This window comes from Lotus japonicus, chromosome 3 (genome assembly GCF_012489685.1).
Source record: "Lotus japonicus ecotype B-129 chromosome 3, LjGifu_v1.2".
NCBI classification, from domain to species: Eukaryota; Viridiplantae; Streptophyta; class Magnoliopsida; order Fabales; family Fabaceae; genus Lotus; species Lotus japonicus.
The window spans coordinates 15,628,149-15,645,058 of NC_080043.1; the positions used below are offsets into that span (position 1 = coordinate 15,628,149).

General features: G+C 35.5%; 2 protein-coding genes across 2 annotated transcripts; both read left to right on the plus strand.

Annotated features, from left to right (window-relative positions):
• Positions 1-5,763: 5,763 nt before the first annotated feature.
• Positions 5,764-8,328, plus strand: LOC130748713 (uncharacterized). The gene is made up of 3 exons (XM_057601956.1): positions 5,764-5,972; positions 7,689-7,796; positions 7,912-8,328. The coding sequence occupies exons 1-3, from the start codon at positions 5,910-5,912 to the stop codon at positions 8,131-8,133; spliced, it is 393 nt and encodes a 130-aa protein (XP_057457939.1). The 5' UTR covers positions 5,764-5,909; the 3' UTR covers positions 8,134-8,328.
• Positions 8,329-8,442: 114 nt separating this feature from the next.
• Positions 8,443-11,172, plus strand: LOC130748712 (putative pentatricopeptide repeat-containing protein At1g03510). The gene has a single exon (XM_057601955.1). The coding sequence runs from the start codon at positions 9,251-9,253 to the stop codon at positions 10,556-10,558; it is 1,308 nt and encodes a 435-aa protein (XP_057457938.1). The 5' UTR covers positions 8,443-9,250; the 3' UTR covers positions 10,559-11,172.
• The last annotated feature ends 5,738 nt before the right edge of the window (positions 11,173-16,910 follow it).

Here is a 16,910-nt window from a genome sequence, read left to right on the forward strand (position 1 = left end):
CTGCAGGAGTCTCTGTCATCCAAGTTCCCAGAGATGCTTTTTGTCCCCATTTGTGTTATTGAAGCCGTGATGGTCTTCCTTGTTTATTGCACAGGTTACAACTCCGGCAGAGCCGATCGAGTTGTTTTTGGGAGTGTTGTTCAAAATGTTATGATCTTGTTCGCTTTGAAGTCACTTAGTATCTTTGGTTTTGGTTTCTGGGGGCAACTGTTGGGCTTATAGGGTTTTGCATCATGTTTTTAGGCTGATTTAGTCAGTTAGAGTGTGCATGCTTGTTCTTTCAGTTTCTCATGTGTATGTGCATTGTGAATAGCACTCATAGAGATTTATTCTCACATGTTGTAAGTGCCGTTTGGTAACCCTATGAGCTTTTATTCTATACATCTTTGACCAAAAAAATAATAATAATAATGCTTATAATATTAATAACGCCAAGCTGACAAATAAGACTTTGACTTCGCCATTATTTTTGCACTATATATTGTCGAAACTAACAAAAGTTCTAGCAAATTAATTCAGGCATGGATCCCCAGCACAAGACATATTCAATGGCTATTGTTTTATGTTTCACCACATATGGTGTCGGGTAGGAGATCATGGGTTAGGACTTAGGATCAATCCAACAAGTAAAACTAGATCAATTTTAATTGATTTGTATTTATTTAGTTACTATATATATACATTTTTTTTGCATTGGAAAAATAACAACGACACTACAACGCTAAGACAACTCAAGCCAATAAGAGCAGCACATTATCCGGAGGAGAGTCCAGAAAGGTAACACCTAATTGCAAACTGTCACCCATGTCTGCAAGCAATCCGCAGGACCATTGGCCTCCAGTCCCATATGGTGCCAGACCCATATGGTGATACGCACATCCCAGTCTCGCGAGAGAAGAAGATGTAGATCCATAAGGGCAGGAGCATACACATGAAACCTGAACACATCCTTCTAAAGGGGTTTAACTAACTCCAAACAATCAGAACCACACTGCGCACCCTCTTGTACCCCATATCCCAGAGCAGTGGAAGCCCAATCCTTAGAGCCTGTAGCTCCGCAAAAAAAGGGGTCCCCGCCACTAGCAACAGCAAAGAACCCACCTAACCACAAACTAGAAGAGTCACGCAACACCCTTCCCATCCTCATACAGGTAGCTCTACACACTTTTAAACGCCCCATCCACCATCAGCAAAATATAACCATCTAGGGGAAGCTTCCACCGCACAGGATCAAGCATTGTCCTCTCACACAGTCTTTGCTTTCCAAGCCAAGCAGTATAGTCACGCGCCTCTTGTCTGATCCACTCCCCAATGTACTCGACAATCCATGTCTTCTCCTCCAAGACCATCTCATTCCTCTATCGCCAGAGTCCCCAAATTGCAGCAAGTAACATAATAGCATTAAATTTGAATCAAATTAATTATTTTCAGTTCAGTTTTGAGATATATTTTTTGCAACCCCAAAATTATTGTTTTCTTATTTAATCATATATTTATACCTTTTTAACTTCATTAAATCTTTTTTACTTTTATATCTTTTTCTTAAATCATGTTGGCTCTGCCATATACGGTTTGGAGTTTGGATTGATATCAAAGATACTGGCCCATACAATGAAAGGCTAGTGTTGATGTCGTCTCAGCTTAACACCGTCGTAGAGTTGGGTGGTCCACTCATTGTCCTCTCTCACATTGAGTTAATGGTCATATCTTGTCCTCCGTCGTAGAGTTTGTGGTACATGGGGAATAATTTCCGAGGCAATCTGACATCCCAGTGATGATTAATTTGGGCAGGGTGACCTTAGGGTAAATTAAGTGTACCTCGAGAATAGTGTCAAGCCTTATTTATAGTAGCATGCCGCATGTCTACAACCGTCGTATAGCGGTAACATTCCTTGATGGACTTAGCACATGATGTGGGGGTCGTTGGACTATAGAAGTACACATCTTTTGCATCGCCTTGCTGGACAGTGGGGATCAATTGCCCTTGCTGATAAAGTGTTTTTTTCCATGCCACATCTGAGGTTCTAGACTATTCTTGGATCCAGACAGGCCGCTTAATGAAGGAAATCTACAAGGTCATGTTGAAAGAATCTTAATGAAGACCTTCAGAGTTAGAAATCAAATGGAAGATATAATTCAACAAAAAGGCTCTAAAGAAGTAAATGCTAAAATCCAATTATGTGCATATGCTTAATGATGAACAATCTCCACTTAGCTTTCAAGTTGTTGGACAAACCTAGTCGTAGACTTCAACTACAAAGATTCATCCTGAAGTCTAGAACTCGCTCCCACCAAAGAAAGTTGCCCATGCTAATATGAAGATTCATTGAGAGAACTTTCAGAAGAAGCTTAGTTTAAAGGGAAACAAGTTGAAGAAGACTTTAGGTGGATCAGAGCTGAAAAATAACATAACGAAGCAATCAAGATCATGGATCCAAGCTTCCTATTATCAATCAATCTGTTGAGAGAAGTTATGTAACGACTACGCCAACCTAAAGATAAAATAGTCATTAAGAAGAAGGAGTTGTTGTTGCACATAAGAGATGTTTCTAATGCAAGCAACCAATGTAAGAAGAAACTAACTAAGGACGCACACTGCACCTCAACGTGAAGATCATATGTCTCGTGTTGAAGATGGTTAAGTCAAGCAAGTGTATTCTAAACTGATCAAATATAATTTCACCTTGATAAGTTGACCTGAGATCCTCATGATAAAGAGTTGCGTATTCCTGAAGATCACAAGAACTCTTATGTTAAAGAATCAAGTTTAGAAGAAGATGTCTTGTTTTAGATTGCCTCAACCTATATCAAGCAATCTTATGTTGAACATCTTTATGAGCAACCACGACAATCAAAAGGAAGATGATTCAAGCATAAAGATCATGACCAAGCTGGTATGTCTCCAAAGAATGTCAAATACATATAATGTTGAAGTCATAGATCAACCGAGTAGGACATTGAGTATTCATCTACTAAAGAGATATTCCCACCAAGAGCTTGCGAGAAAATTATTGGGGTTGATTGCAATGTAAGTCCCACATTGCTAATGAAGGAGAAAAAGATCAAGTTATGCATCCTGGAGAAGTCCCACATTGCTTAGATTAGTGAGGGGTGGGAGGGTCCAAGACTATATATAGGGATCTCAGGCTCCTTGTTTCAACACACCAAAACACGAAAGATGTAGCACCTGAAAACACTTTAAGTTTATATTTGTGTTTTCTTTTTCTCTTATGCTTTTGTTTTAGAGTATTGTGAGATGTAGTTCAAATATTTACTTTGTAGAGTGTGGGTGTACTGGGGTCATGGGGTGGTTGAGAGTGAAGTCTATGTGTTGTAACAATTTTCACATAGTGTTTATTCTATGGTTGTCGGTTTTGATAACGGCCGTGGTTTTTTCTCCGGTTTTGGAGTTTCCACGTCATATTCTTGTGTTGTTGATTGCGCTTCTGGTTTATTTTACTTCTTCAGCTGTATTGTTTCCCAACAAAAAGAACTCTTCGGAATTCAAAGCTTTCAATAATAATCCAAAGAAGTTGAAGAAGAATTGCCCTGATGATCAAGGTTGAATTATAAGATAAGGAAAATCTTTATAAGTAATCATAAAAAGTATCAGAATGAATGTTGAAGAAGGAATCGCAATGAAGATCAACCATCCAGTTCAACCTGTTGTTTATCTAGAAGAAGAACATCTTCCAACATCAAGCTTATCGTATGAAATATTATTTAGAGAAAAACAACATATTTTGATCAACCTTGTGCATATGTGACATGCTGAATGTGTGATGATTAGAACATGTCTTCCAAACGACAACCTTACAATCAAATTGAATGATGGTCTTACCTTCATGGGCCTTAGTTACCCCCAAGATTTTGTAAATCTTTGGGAAAAATTATTTGTTGTATTATTTAAAAACCATAACCATTTCTTCTTATCTTTGGCGCTAAATTTGCAGTTGGAGACACTGTATTCACTAGTGTAGTCGTGATTGAAGCAAGCAGGAGTTGTGACGGTGTATCCTAACTAGACTTTGCACGTCGAAAAAAAAAACGATTTCAACTTTGTGGGTTTGTTCTGCTTGGAAACATTAGAACTGGTTAGCTTCATGGTGATATTATATTAAAGATTGATCTTTCTTGAGGATGAATGACAGGATACAAAGAGAAAGAGAGACACTAGTGAGGAATTTGTGAGCAATGGCAAGGATTCTACGATCTGATTCAGCAACTTCATTTCAACCACATTTTTCTGTCTAATCTCTCCTTTTTATGTGTTATCCTAACCAAACCAAAAGGTTTCTCTTCCACGGGTCAACAAAATAACAAGCCCAAGCAAAAAAGTATAATTTTAAACAATATATATCATATTTAGAATTGAAATATATTTGACTTGTGTATTATTATATTTAATATTTTGAGAAATCATACCAAATTATTCCAAACTAGCCGTCAAACTTTTTAATCATTTTGAATTATGTTTGAAAATTTTCATGCTGCAACACTTCTATTTTCGGTCTTAACCCTTATGAGATTAAATTGTTGGCTCCACCACTGCTTCTTAGGGCAGCTATTGCATTCCAATTAACCTAGTGGATCTTCACTTCCCTTGCTTCCTTCCCTACCAAAACTTATTGATCATACTCTCAATGTGATTACTTAAGTCAGCCGACAAAGAAAAGCAACATATAGTTTAAGTCGAAATTGCTTGAGCCACAAATTCAATCAAGGTCTCCCTACCTGCTCGAAGGAGGGGTTTTGTCAAAAGTGTTTTTTTTTTGTGAGCAGGAAAGCTAAAACAACCAAACGAAAGGCCTTAAACATCTCTATAGTACATTAACTCTAGCCTATCTAGAGGATCTTTGAGCTTTGTATAAACATTAACTGAAGGCGGGCTCCCATACCAGCTAAGTAGTCAACAAGTTCTTTAGCATCTCTATGAATATTATGAAGATGCACCTCCCAATCACAAGATAAGAGGCGTTGAAGATCAACGAACTCTCTAGCCAATTCATGAAATTGAAAATGATCATCCTTTAAGAATTCAACAATCTCTAAACAATTTGCTTCACAAATAATCTGCCTTAAATTTAGACTCAAAAGCATTTGAAGACCAAATTTAAGCGCTTAAATCTCTACTCTCAACGGATTTCATCCTTTTTTTATAGGCATATGTTAGTTGTTAGTAATGTTAGTAAATTAGTTCTCCTTAGAGTTCGAACCCTAGACATTCATCATTCACCCTTCATCCCACCCAACTCGTATGTCCCTAACTCTTACCACTTGAGTTAGGCTTAGAGAACACCAAAAGCGTAGATACCATGTGAATCTGAGAGCACTTGGCTTTTCAAAAAAGAAAAACAAAGAGAATGTGAGCTAAGGGAGGGTCATATGACAAAAGTGTATATTTAAGCCTATCATATATTGCTTGTTTAATTAAAAAAATTAAAAAACTAATTTAAAATAGCTTTTGAGTTTTGCCTAAAGTTATGATATATACACATATCTTCACTCATTTTCAACCTCAATTTTATATTATTTCTCTTTTCTCTATCAATCAAATCACATATTACATCTTTACTTTCTTTCTCTTTTCTTCCTATTTATCTCTTCCTCCCCTCTCCACACCTCATTTATATAATTATTCTTTTGACCCAACATAACCATTTTTATTTCTACTTTCATGATATTAAAAATTGAAGGACTTTTGGGTGACTTCTAACATTTATCCGGACACACTAATAATAGTTAAAATTTGACCGGATCCCTAAAACTTGCCTACTAAACTTCCAAACACACCTAAAACTTATAGCACTCAGAACTCGTGAGTCGTCCCAGAAGGAAGCCTTACAGGAAGTTTGGAGTGATCAAACCGGTTGCACAGACAGACAGAGAGACACAGACAAAGAAATCCCATGACAGAGGAAGGGAAACCAGATGCACAGCTTTTCCACCTTCTCTCAAGTCTCCTCCACGAGGTTCGTTTCACTCCGTTCATCAATTTTACGCTTCGTGTTCTGATTCATCATTTATTTGCTTATTCTGTTCTGAATTTAGTGTTTCCACTTTTCTTTGTGGAATTTGATGATTTGGGCATCTAATTTCTTATTGCCATCTGTATAATTATTAGACCTAGATTTGTGAATTGCATGAATTGCCTAGTGAATTGCATTTGGCACATTCTTACTGTATGAATTTATTCTACTAGTTCAGATCACAGCCTGGACAACAGGATATATTGATCTTATCTCCTAAATCTTTTTTAAGCACAATGGTCAAAGGAGCATATAAGTTGATGATTGTTTTGGGCTCTATAACTCTTATGTGGCGATCGATAACACATATACTTACTCCTCAGTACCTATACTTTTCGTTGCAAAGGAGAAACAACAAATTCACATCTGTCACTTGAAATAGCACTAAGCAAATATAGAAAAACATACGTGTTGCGGTATTGTATCACGTGGATGTTTTTCTGTAATTGCTTTCTGCTACTTCTAGAGTGACGGAAGGGGATTTGTTATTTCTGCTGGGAATGGAAAATACATGTACTGAGGGTAGGCAACTCTTCTTTATCTGTTGGTTAAAGATCATGGGACATAATGGTTATAGAGTTAAAACTAATCAAGAACTTATATGCTTCTTTAGCCTTTCCTTGTGCTTAATTTTTTTTTTAAATTTAGTTAGGAGGTAAGACCAATATATCATGTTGTTCAGGATGCTGTGATTTGAATTTGTTGGATTCATGTAGTGAGAATGTGAGATGAATATTTAGAAAGATTGTGGCTAATTGTCTCTTGGTGACATGTTGAAAGACGTTCAAACCTTCAACATGTGTCATGTGAGTTTAAGCTATCTAATCATGAATTTGTATTCTTCTTTGATCGCATCTTCATGCAACTTAGCTCTAAACTCAATCAATACACGTGAAAGGTTTTGCCACCTTTCAAAATGTCACCAAAAGCAATTCGCCATTGATTGTTCAAATATTCATCTTGCATTCTTACTAATCTTACAAAGACAGTAAGTGTTTGGATTGAGGTATTGATTAATATCGTCACCTCTGGTTTGAAAAGTTTGGAGATGAATGAGCATAAATGAGGATATGGTGCAACAACAACCAAAACCTTTTCTTTCCTTTCTGGTGGGGTTAGTGACAGTGGATCCAACAATAACATTGTCTTCTGTCAAAAACAAAATCTCTTCCAACTGAAATCGATATCAGCCTTGTTCCCACGTGTCTCCTGTACCAAAAGGGGGAAAAAATCTAAAGCTCTTTGTTGAAACTACGTAGTTGTGGACTTCTCCATTTATAATCTGTACTCTGAATTGTACATAATCATTTACAGTATAATGAAATGAGTTCTGCGTTATAGGCCAAAGCTAGAGCGAGATCAGTGTTTTCTGGTGGAGAATACCTACCTAGCATTCTATGATCTTCGTTTCATTTCACTATGATCCTAAATTGCCTGCTTTCATTTAATTAACTTGTGTCCACTGTCCTCCATTTTAAACTGAAAAAAAGATTAGACTACTTTTCTTCCCTTGATCAGTGTGATTTTAGGCATTCTAATTTATAAAGTATCCAAGAATGTTACATATGCTTGCACTGGATTCTACCGGTAGTTTAACTTCCACTGCATTATCTCTTACTGGCCACTGCTTATGTGCATGTCTGTTGGTAAACTGTGTAGGTTGAAGCACTGACAAATCAAGAAGAAGTTGAACTGCGTTCTAAAATTGAAACCCTTGGATTAGAGGTTACAAAAGTTCCTCAACAGTCAACCAAGCAGCTTAATGAGGTATTTTTCACATTTTAGCCATTAATTGATGACCATTTCTCTGCATTTCCATGTTGAAATGAAATCAAATTAACACTCTCTCCTTTTCCCCCCCTTAAATTTGTTGTCTAAATAGTTGGAAATAGCCAAGGAACTGGATAGATTATCAGCAAAATTGGATGATGTGGATGAGATGATATCGACAACCATGGCTTCAGATCCACAGGTGCAGTCACTCTTGAGTGGTACTGCTGATTTGTGGATGCCGGTCATCACTGCTACCTCTGAGGAAAGACGTAAATTTGCAGCTTCTACTGGAGACACCACCACCGAAACAGATGGGGAACCCTCTAAATAGTTACCTGTTTTCCAGTCATTAAATAAAGGATATGTTTATAGGGTTTTATATATGTTTTTATGATAAACTGACATACATCTAGAAAGTGTTTCTTTGTATTTCCATTAAATAAGAGATTGGTTATATTGTTAATAGCAAAAGATGATAGTGGAAAGACCGTTCATTGAAATTTTAAGGCATTCAAACTTAGCAGAAGACCTTTTTCGTTTTTGTTTTTGTTTTTTAGTTTTGTTTTGTTTTGTTTATCTTTTTTGAGTTGATTCATAATAAGATATTATGGTCTCTTTTGATTCATCTAGCTGAACCCTTTAGTCAGAAAAGTTTTTGTTTTTGTTTTTATTTATTGGAGTTGGCATTCTTAGGAGGTTTTGATTTACCAAGTACGTCTAGTGATGCTGCTTTGGCTCGCACCACATATTCAAATTAATGTGTTATGATGGACGTTTACATGACCAAAGCCATAATATACTATAAAGTATCAAGCATAATCCTTACACTTAGTTTTCATAGCAATCTTGACGTGAAAATGTATTTTGTATTATCTATCATAAAAGTGATTCTCAAGCTGAAGGGGCATTTCACTATTTCGCTTGACACTAATGTTCAAGTTTATTTTCAGTAGGTTTTGATTCATTCACACTCTTATTTTCATTTCATTTTCACCAACTTTCTCTTCCTATATTTCTCTTATTTTCTTATCACATCACATATTATATCTCTGATTTCTCTCCTCTTTCTTCTTTTATTTTTTGATGGAAGGGTATTTGATCATGGTATGCCGAAGCGGCAGTGTTGATGAAATTTTTATGATAGGGTGGTAGATCCGATAAATTTTGTTATAGTTTTAATTCATGCACAATTCACTTTCTTTACCACCTCATTTTCACTCTCTTTTCTACCAAACAACTTTTAATCTTTCTCTCTAATCATCTTCTATCTTCTTTGCTAAACCAAACATGTGTTATTGTGAAAGACATTAACCACCGGTTAAAAAATCAGCTCAAAAACCTAATTTTCAGCTTCCTCACCATTGAGCCACTCACTACAATTTCTAACACAAGAAGTGAAGTGAGTGAAGGAAAGAAAACAGAAGCAAATTTGTATTGTAATAATTTGCATGGCTTCATCCTCATACTATTCAGCAACCCATTCACGGTTGCTTTATTTCACAAAGCTCATAACCTCCCACGTCAACCAATCCCGTCACGACCAAGCACTCACCGTCTTCCACCACATACATTCCACCCTCACTCTCCCCCTCGACCCTCACGTCTTCTCCCTCGTCCTCAAATCCTGCACCGCCCTCCGCCGCCCCTTCCTTGGCGCCTCCATCCACGCCCACGCCGCCAAATCCTCCTTCCTCTCCAACCCCTTCATCGCCTCCGCCCTCATCAACCTCTACGGCCATTGTCTCTCCCTCACCTCCGCACGCCACCTGTTCGATGAAATTCCCCACCGAAATGAAGTTGTCTGGAATGCCATGATCTCGCTTTACGCCCACTCCCCTGATAGCCTACCCGCCGCGTTAGAGCTTTTCCACCTCATGGACGTTCCCCCCAATGAGTCCACCTTCAACCCAATCATTGCCGCGTTGGCGGCCCAGAACGACGGGGCGTTCAAAGCCATTGCTTTGTACCGGAGGATGCTTGAGCTTGAACTCAAGCCGCGTTTGATAACGCTGCTTGCTTTGCTCCCTGCTTGTGTTAATGTCGCGGCGCTGAATTTGATCAAGGAGATTCATGGGTATGGAATAAGGAATGACATTGTCCCGCATCCCCAATTGGGTAGTGGACTAATTGAGGCTTATGGAAGATGTGGCTGCCTTGTGAATTCGCGTAACGTGTTTTGGAAAATGAGGGATATGGATAAGGATGTGGTTGTGTGGAGTAGTCTGATATCTGCGTACGCGCTTCACGGGGAGGCTAAAGCCGCGTTGGAGACGTTCAAGGAAATGGAAATGGCGGGAGTGAAGCCTGATGGGATCACTTTCCTTGGGGTGTTGAAGGCTTGCAGCCATGCCGGGTTTGCGGATGATGCATTGTGTTATTTCACGAGAATGCAGAGGGATTACGGGGTGGAGGCGAGTAGCGATCATTACTCGTGCTTGGTGGATGTGTTGAGTAGGGCTGGGAGGTTGCACGAGGCGTATGAAGTAATAAAAGGGATGCCGGTGAAAGTGACCGCCAAGGCGTGGGGCGCGCTTCTTGGGGCTTGTAGGAATTTTGGGGAGTTGGGGTTGGCTGAGATTGCAGGGAGGGCTCTGGCTGAGGTTGAGCCTGAGAATGCTGCAAATTATGTTCTGTTGGCAAAGATGTATGCTAGTGTTGGGAGACAGGAGGAGGCAGAGAGATTGAGGAGGGAAATGAGAGAGCGGGGAGTGAAGGCAACAACTGGTAGTAGCTGGGTTGTGTATTCAGAGTCATGACATGTAATGGGTGTTTGGATTACTGATTATAGGGTCTAAGGTGCATTTTCTTAGAAGCTGTGACTCAAAAGCTAGGAGATAAGCTTTCACTTAGAAGTGATTCTGTAGAAATCATTCTTTGGCATTTCATTGTGGAGCTAACGATACCATTCACCTCATGTTAGCATACCAAAAATAATGTTCTTGGAAACAGGAAGGATGAAGTTGACATAGGCAGGGTATGAATAGGCTCCAACACTTGTTGTCAAGGTGCTTTTATGGATATGAATCCTCTGATTTTAGCTCCAAGGTTTTGAATGGAGACTGGGAGCTCAATTTGCATATAAAAGCTATTAGTTAATTCCATATACCTCTAAAATCAGAAAGTTGTGACAGCACTTGTGATTTCAGACTGCAATTTGAAAACCTTTCTGAGAGCCTGACATGACTTTGTTGTTTGAAGATGGAGATTAACACCCCCTATACAAGAGGCCTCGCGAGAACATGGTCCCCCATTCTTGCAATGAGTGAGAGTTCAACTCCGCGCTGATGATCCACAGATACTAGATCGTGATCTTGTAAATTCGTTATAAGCTGATTTTATGGTTGAAGATATTGGTTGGGCAATTATTTAATCTCTTTTCTTACCTTGTTCTTTATGCCAGATCACCATGCTCAAGCAAATCTCTAACAAACTTAATGTAGATAAAATTATAAACTAAGGGTGTGTTTGAGTAAACAACTTAATTAAACCGTTAATGGCTTAATGCATAAGCGCTTATTCATAAGCTGCTGTGAGAAATTTATTAAAATAAATTAAAAATAGACTATTGCATATGTGCTTATTCATAAGGTTTTGAATGAAGATTGAGATCGCAATTTGCATATCAAAGATAGTAAGGGCCTGTTTGGTTGCAATTTTGTTTTTCAGTTTCTAAAACAATTTTCAGAAACAATTTTTATAAACAGTTTTCAGAAGAAGAAAACAGGTTGAATGACATGTTTTCGAATATTTAGAAAACTGATATTTTAAAAACTGAAAATGGGAATTGTTTTCAAAAACAGTTTTTGTAAACAGGTCATACCAAACAAGTGTTCAGTTTTAAAAAACTGAAAACTGTTTTGAAAACAGGAAACAAACAAGCCCTAAGTTATTCCATATACCTATAAAATCAGAAAGCTATGACCCAAATATGATAAATGAGGAGAGGGAAAAAATCAAAATTTAAAAATAAAATTACAAAAGCACTCATAATTTACACTATTTTTATGAAGAAAAAGTTGAAGTTTTTTGTCTAGAACAAAAGATGTTAAGCGCTAAGTTACTCCTTCACAGAATCTAGTGAGAGTTACGTATGAGTCAATTTTGTTAGTTCATAATTGTAAGATAACCATCGTTTTGAGAGTTACGTGATGGTTATATGAATTTTTCATTTTGCATAATATTGCTATAAAACTTCTATTTCATTTCTTTAATTTTTTATATGAATTTAAAAAAAAATAACGTCAAATGAAATAATGAATCAAAGTTTTATCATCATAATGCATTTTTATATTTTTCAAATTTATAAATATGAAATTTGTTATAAATAATTTTTAATACTATGCAAAAAAATTAAAAATATTGTTTAACTACCACCAGTAGATTAAACCTCAAACCGGTACCTCTATTGTTTTAAAGACCATACTGGTTCAGCAAACATTGGATATCAATATGCATGAACGGTAGAATAACTCATAGTATATTTCAATTACAATTAGTTTTATTATACATGCTCAATCAAGCAAAATACTCAAATTACTCAATTTATAATTCAAACATAATTGATTATTTAAGATGAAGTCTCAATGACAACAAAATTAGCATTTGATGTTGTAGATCGGTCACGAAAGGACATTGTTGGTTATAAGCATCCAGCCAAAGCACTATGCTATCCAAAAGCATAAGTTAGTGACTCTTCATCCTCTTCTCAAGTTAATTCATTAATTGGAACATGAATTTAACAAATGGATTTTGAAAATTGGTGATGGGAATATACAAACAATTAGTAGAGAAGACAAATATAGTTCAACATGGACAAGAATTTAAGCCTACAAGTGGGTTACTTAAAAACGTTGTCGATAGCACATATTCAAATTTACAAAATCAATTTCAAAATGATGCACTCGATGCCAAAACATTGTTTGCACCTAAAAGTAGGAATGTCAATTATGCTACTCACAAACATAAATTCAGTCATAGGCATGTGCAGTGACACAAGATTAGTCATCCGACATATGAGAAAGGAAGAATAATAGAGGTAGAATACGTAGGGAAGCAATTACATAGGTGTCAAATCCCTTATCACATAGATAATTCTCAAGTGACATTTTATCAAAAGAAGAAAATAATTTAGAATAAAATTTTATTACACAATGAAAAGCAAAGAAAACCAAAGACAATCATTAAACCATGTGGGATTATAGTTACCACTTGCATTCTCTCACAATCAATTATATGTTGAGCAAGATATAATTGTATAGCGTAATGTCACCAAAAGGATTGCAAATACTTACCATTGAGCAAGATGAAATATATGCACAATATACTAAACATATATTGTATACATAAGTTTTTTATGAACTTTCACAATGTACATTTAATATATATGTATATTCTTAATCATCTTCCATGCTTTTTTACCTTTATACAAACATATATTTTACAAAGATATTATAATTAAAAATTACAACTTAAAAATAAGCATGTGCGTTGCATGGGTTTAATTTCTAGTAGTTAAGAAAACGAAATTGAAAACTACATTAAAAAATTATTTAATTCTTACTTTTTTTGTAAGTGATTGATGAACTTTTTAAATTAGAGTAGAAAATATTTCTTATAAGCTTTAAGGTGAGGTAGTTCTCATCATCATATTAGTATCTTTTGTCTTTAAATAATATCGCAATTTTATGTCTCACTGACTGATATATTTTCATATCTCGCAGTCGGAAACCATGACACTAACTTCCTCGAGGCTTTAAGATTAATAAATGGATATAATTGTCATAACAAATCATTCTCTATACACACCGCATAAGGATCGAACCATCAGCTAAATGCGTAAAGAACTCAACCATCTACCAATTGCGTTGACATTGTGCGTAGTAGAACAATCACAAAGCACACATTGCCACATTTATACCAACCACAAAGAACTCAACAATGAATATCAATAATTTTTCAACAAATAATAATTTAAAAGTCCAAGCTGAAGTTGCTATCTCTTCAGTCTACAATAAACCTACAGGAGTTATCTAGTTTTTCTCCCAAACATGATAAGACATGCAAAATTTGACGAGGTTTGTCATCCGACTAGGGTCGGTGAAATTACCGAACAAATTTTATATGTACCAACACCATCACCAACTTATAGTAGCACAACAACAACAAATAATCAATTTTCAAAATCATGTAATGACATATTCAATGTTTTCCTCCGTCATAAAGCCTAGTTCCCATTTCCTTTGTTTTACTTTTCCTGATCCTTATTGATTTCATCCTGCAAAACCTCAATGCATTATCATACATATATCATAACATGTACCACAATTTAGGCACAAAACATATCATTCAAGGACATATATACTAATACTTATTTTAATACCCCAGAATAGTGATCACTCTTACTTTTTACTAATCACAATTTTTCTTTTGATAAATAAAAACATATGTATTTAAGGAATTATAGTTCAAATAGCACCCCAAGTAAGTACACATAGTTTGTATACAAATTATGTAGACTGCGTGTGAGATTGGATAAACAGACTAATGAAGCATTTATCACATACAAGTTTATTCATAAGTTAACTTAAAATATTATTGAAATAAACTCAACATAGCTCACAGGTAAGTGTAAGTACTTATTCATAAGTCAATCTGTGCAACTAATGAAAATGAGCTCGAAATATGTAGACCATAAACTATTATCATAAACTTACTCAAACACTTGTATATGCTTATGCTATAAAATGAACTTTAATAAACTTCCCTAAGCACAGTATGGTTAAGCAATCAGATTAAAAAGTTTGAAATAAGTGAGCTTAGGTGAAATTTTGTTTTACCTGCATAACATCTTCGTTCAGCTCGCTACCGCTAGAACTCTTCCCCGTTGTTTCACGACGAGCCACGATATCTGCATGATCTGGGCGAGCAGTGATTGCCTTAAGAACTTCAGAAATCAGCTTGTCGAAATGTGGGCCAGCTTTGATCTTCTGAATAACTTCTTCAGTGAGTTTTTCAAAATCAAAAACCATACTTGTTCCGCTTCCGAGATGAGGTGGAGCCGCCAATGCTCCTCCTAGTGATGGTCTTGTCATATTATTTTCTTCAGAGATGTTTTTCCCTTTTTCTAAGGAAGAATGATTCATCCCCTGAGCAGTAGTTACCAAATAAGGCACATTATTCATTCCTGAAGAAGAACCAGGATTACCATAACCTGGTGCAATATAAGGTTTTGTTAGAAAAATTAAAGTCAGAGACTATAGAAAGATATATAACTCATTTATATACATAACTACTTATTCAAAATAATAAAAAAATATAAAGCTAATGATAAATACTTAGTGGTTATATATTAAGACATAACACCCCTTAAAGAAGAATAAGGTTTCTAAATGCATAATAACTCATTACTTTTCATCTTTGTAACCATGCAACATTTTAATTTCTAATCACAAGTAACTTTGTTTCTAACATGTTTTAGCTCAACAAATACAAATTTACCTGTGCCTAGTGAACCGGTGGCTGCCATACCCACCATATTGGCAGCTTCTGCCTTAAAGAGCATCCCCCTCATAGGAGGGTCGGAAGAATCTCCCTTCTTAACGTTGATCCAATATCCTCCTTGAAATTCTTCCTCAATTGAAACATAAACTGTTTGCCCAACTTCTGCCTCAGTGTTTCTCTCAACTGTTTCAAATCTAGGGGAATCCAGTGGAGTATCAATTATTATATTTGGATTCTCCTGGTTTGGCGTTGAATCACTCAAAACGATGTAGACACTCCCCTCCTGACCTGGTTTTGGGTATTTTCTTGTACAAGAACGTTTAGCAGAAGAGGGATTGTTGTTGCCACTATCATTGTTCTTTTTTTGGTTTGATTTTGCCATCTACGTTCTTTTATGATCTCCTGTCCTCCCTGCAATACCATGGAAAATTATGTTTTTGTTTAGCAATAATTATATCAGGCATTGAACTGATAAATATATGTGTGTGAATATAATTGTATAGACATGTCAAATATATATCACCCAACTATCAAAGTATATATTACAATAGTTTTCAGTTTTGAAATTAAATGTAGACAAATGACTACCATATTGAGAAATTTAACAACACACTATTAGGCGAATTTGGCAAAAAAAATTATGGAAAATTGATAATATGTATTTGATGACACTAGATACAATAACGATGATGATAAAACCTATGCAAATAAATATTTAAAGTGTATTTAAGTTATCTGCTCCTTTTTTTCTAGGGATTCCAACATATCATATATATCATTATTTTTATTCTTTATAAAGTTACATGCAAGTCAATATATAAATTTAGTTAATATTCTCTTATATTTAGAAAGTTGTTACTTATTTAATTAGAGTCTTAATAAAAATTACAGAAAACAAAATATGAGGACAATAAAAGTTCTATGCTATCAATGCAAGGCTAATTTGGTTATTTTCTCAGTTTTCCTAATTTTAAAACTATTTGTAATAATAAAATTTTAAACATGCTCATTAAAAATAAGAGAAAAAAAGTGTTTGAACACGATGCTTTGCTAAGATGAAAATCTATGACTTAAAAACAAAAAATAAAAATAAGAAAGACGATTTTAATTTAAAAAAAAAACTAAAACATGAAATAGAGTAATCGAACCAGGATTAAGAATAGTTTGATAACACTCAACAAAACAAATCATAATTTCATGGATTGGGGAACTAATGTTGCTCCATCATTTGACTCCCAATAGATGTGTCTAGAAAAACTAGAAGCATTACAAAAAAAAAGTATTGATCATGCGTAAATAAGGTAATCAGGAACAAATTAAAACGTCAATTGAGAAAGAACATACATAAGTGCTAACACAAATAACCAGTCATAACATGTAAACAAAAAAAAAATTGCAATGAAAAAAAATGGACAACCCTATTGCACATAGTATTTCAATTTTTTTATATGCATCTAGATTTACATGTATATATGTCGATCCAACAACTAAATATTCAAATTAGCTATCTGTACACCTTAACACAATCACAAATTAGTATTTCAATTTTTTGATATGCATCTAGATCTACATGTATATATGTCGATCCAACAACTAAATATTCAAATT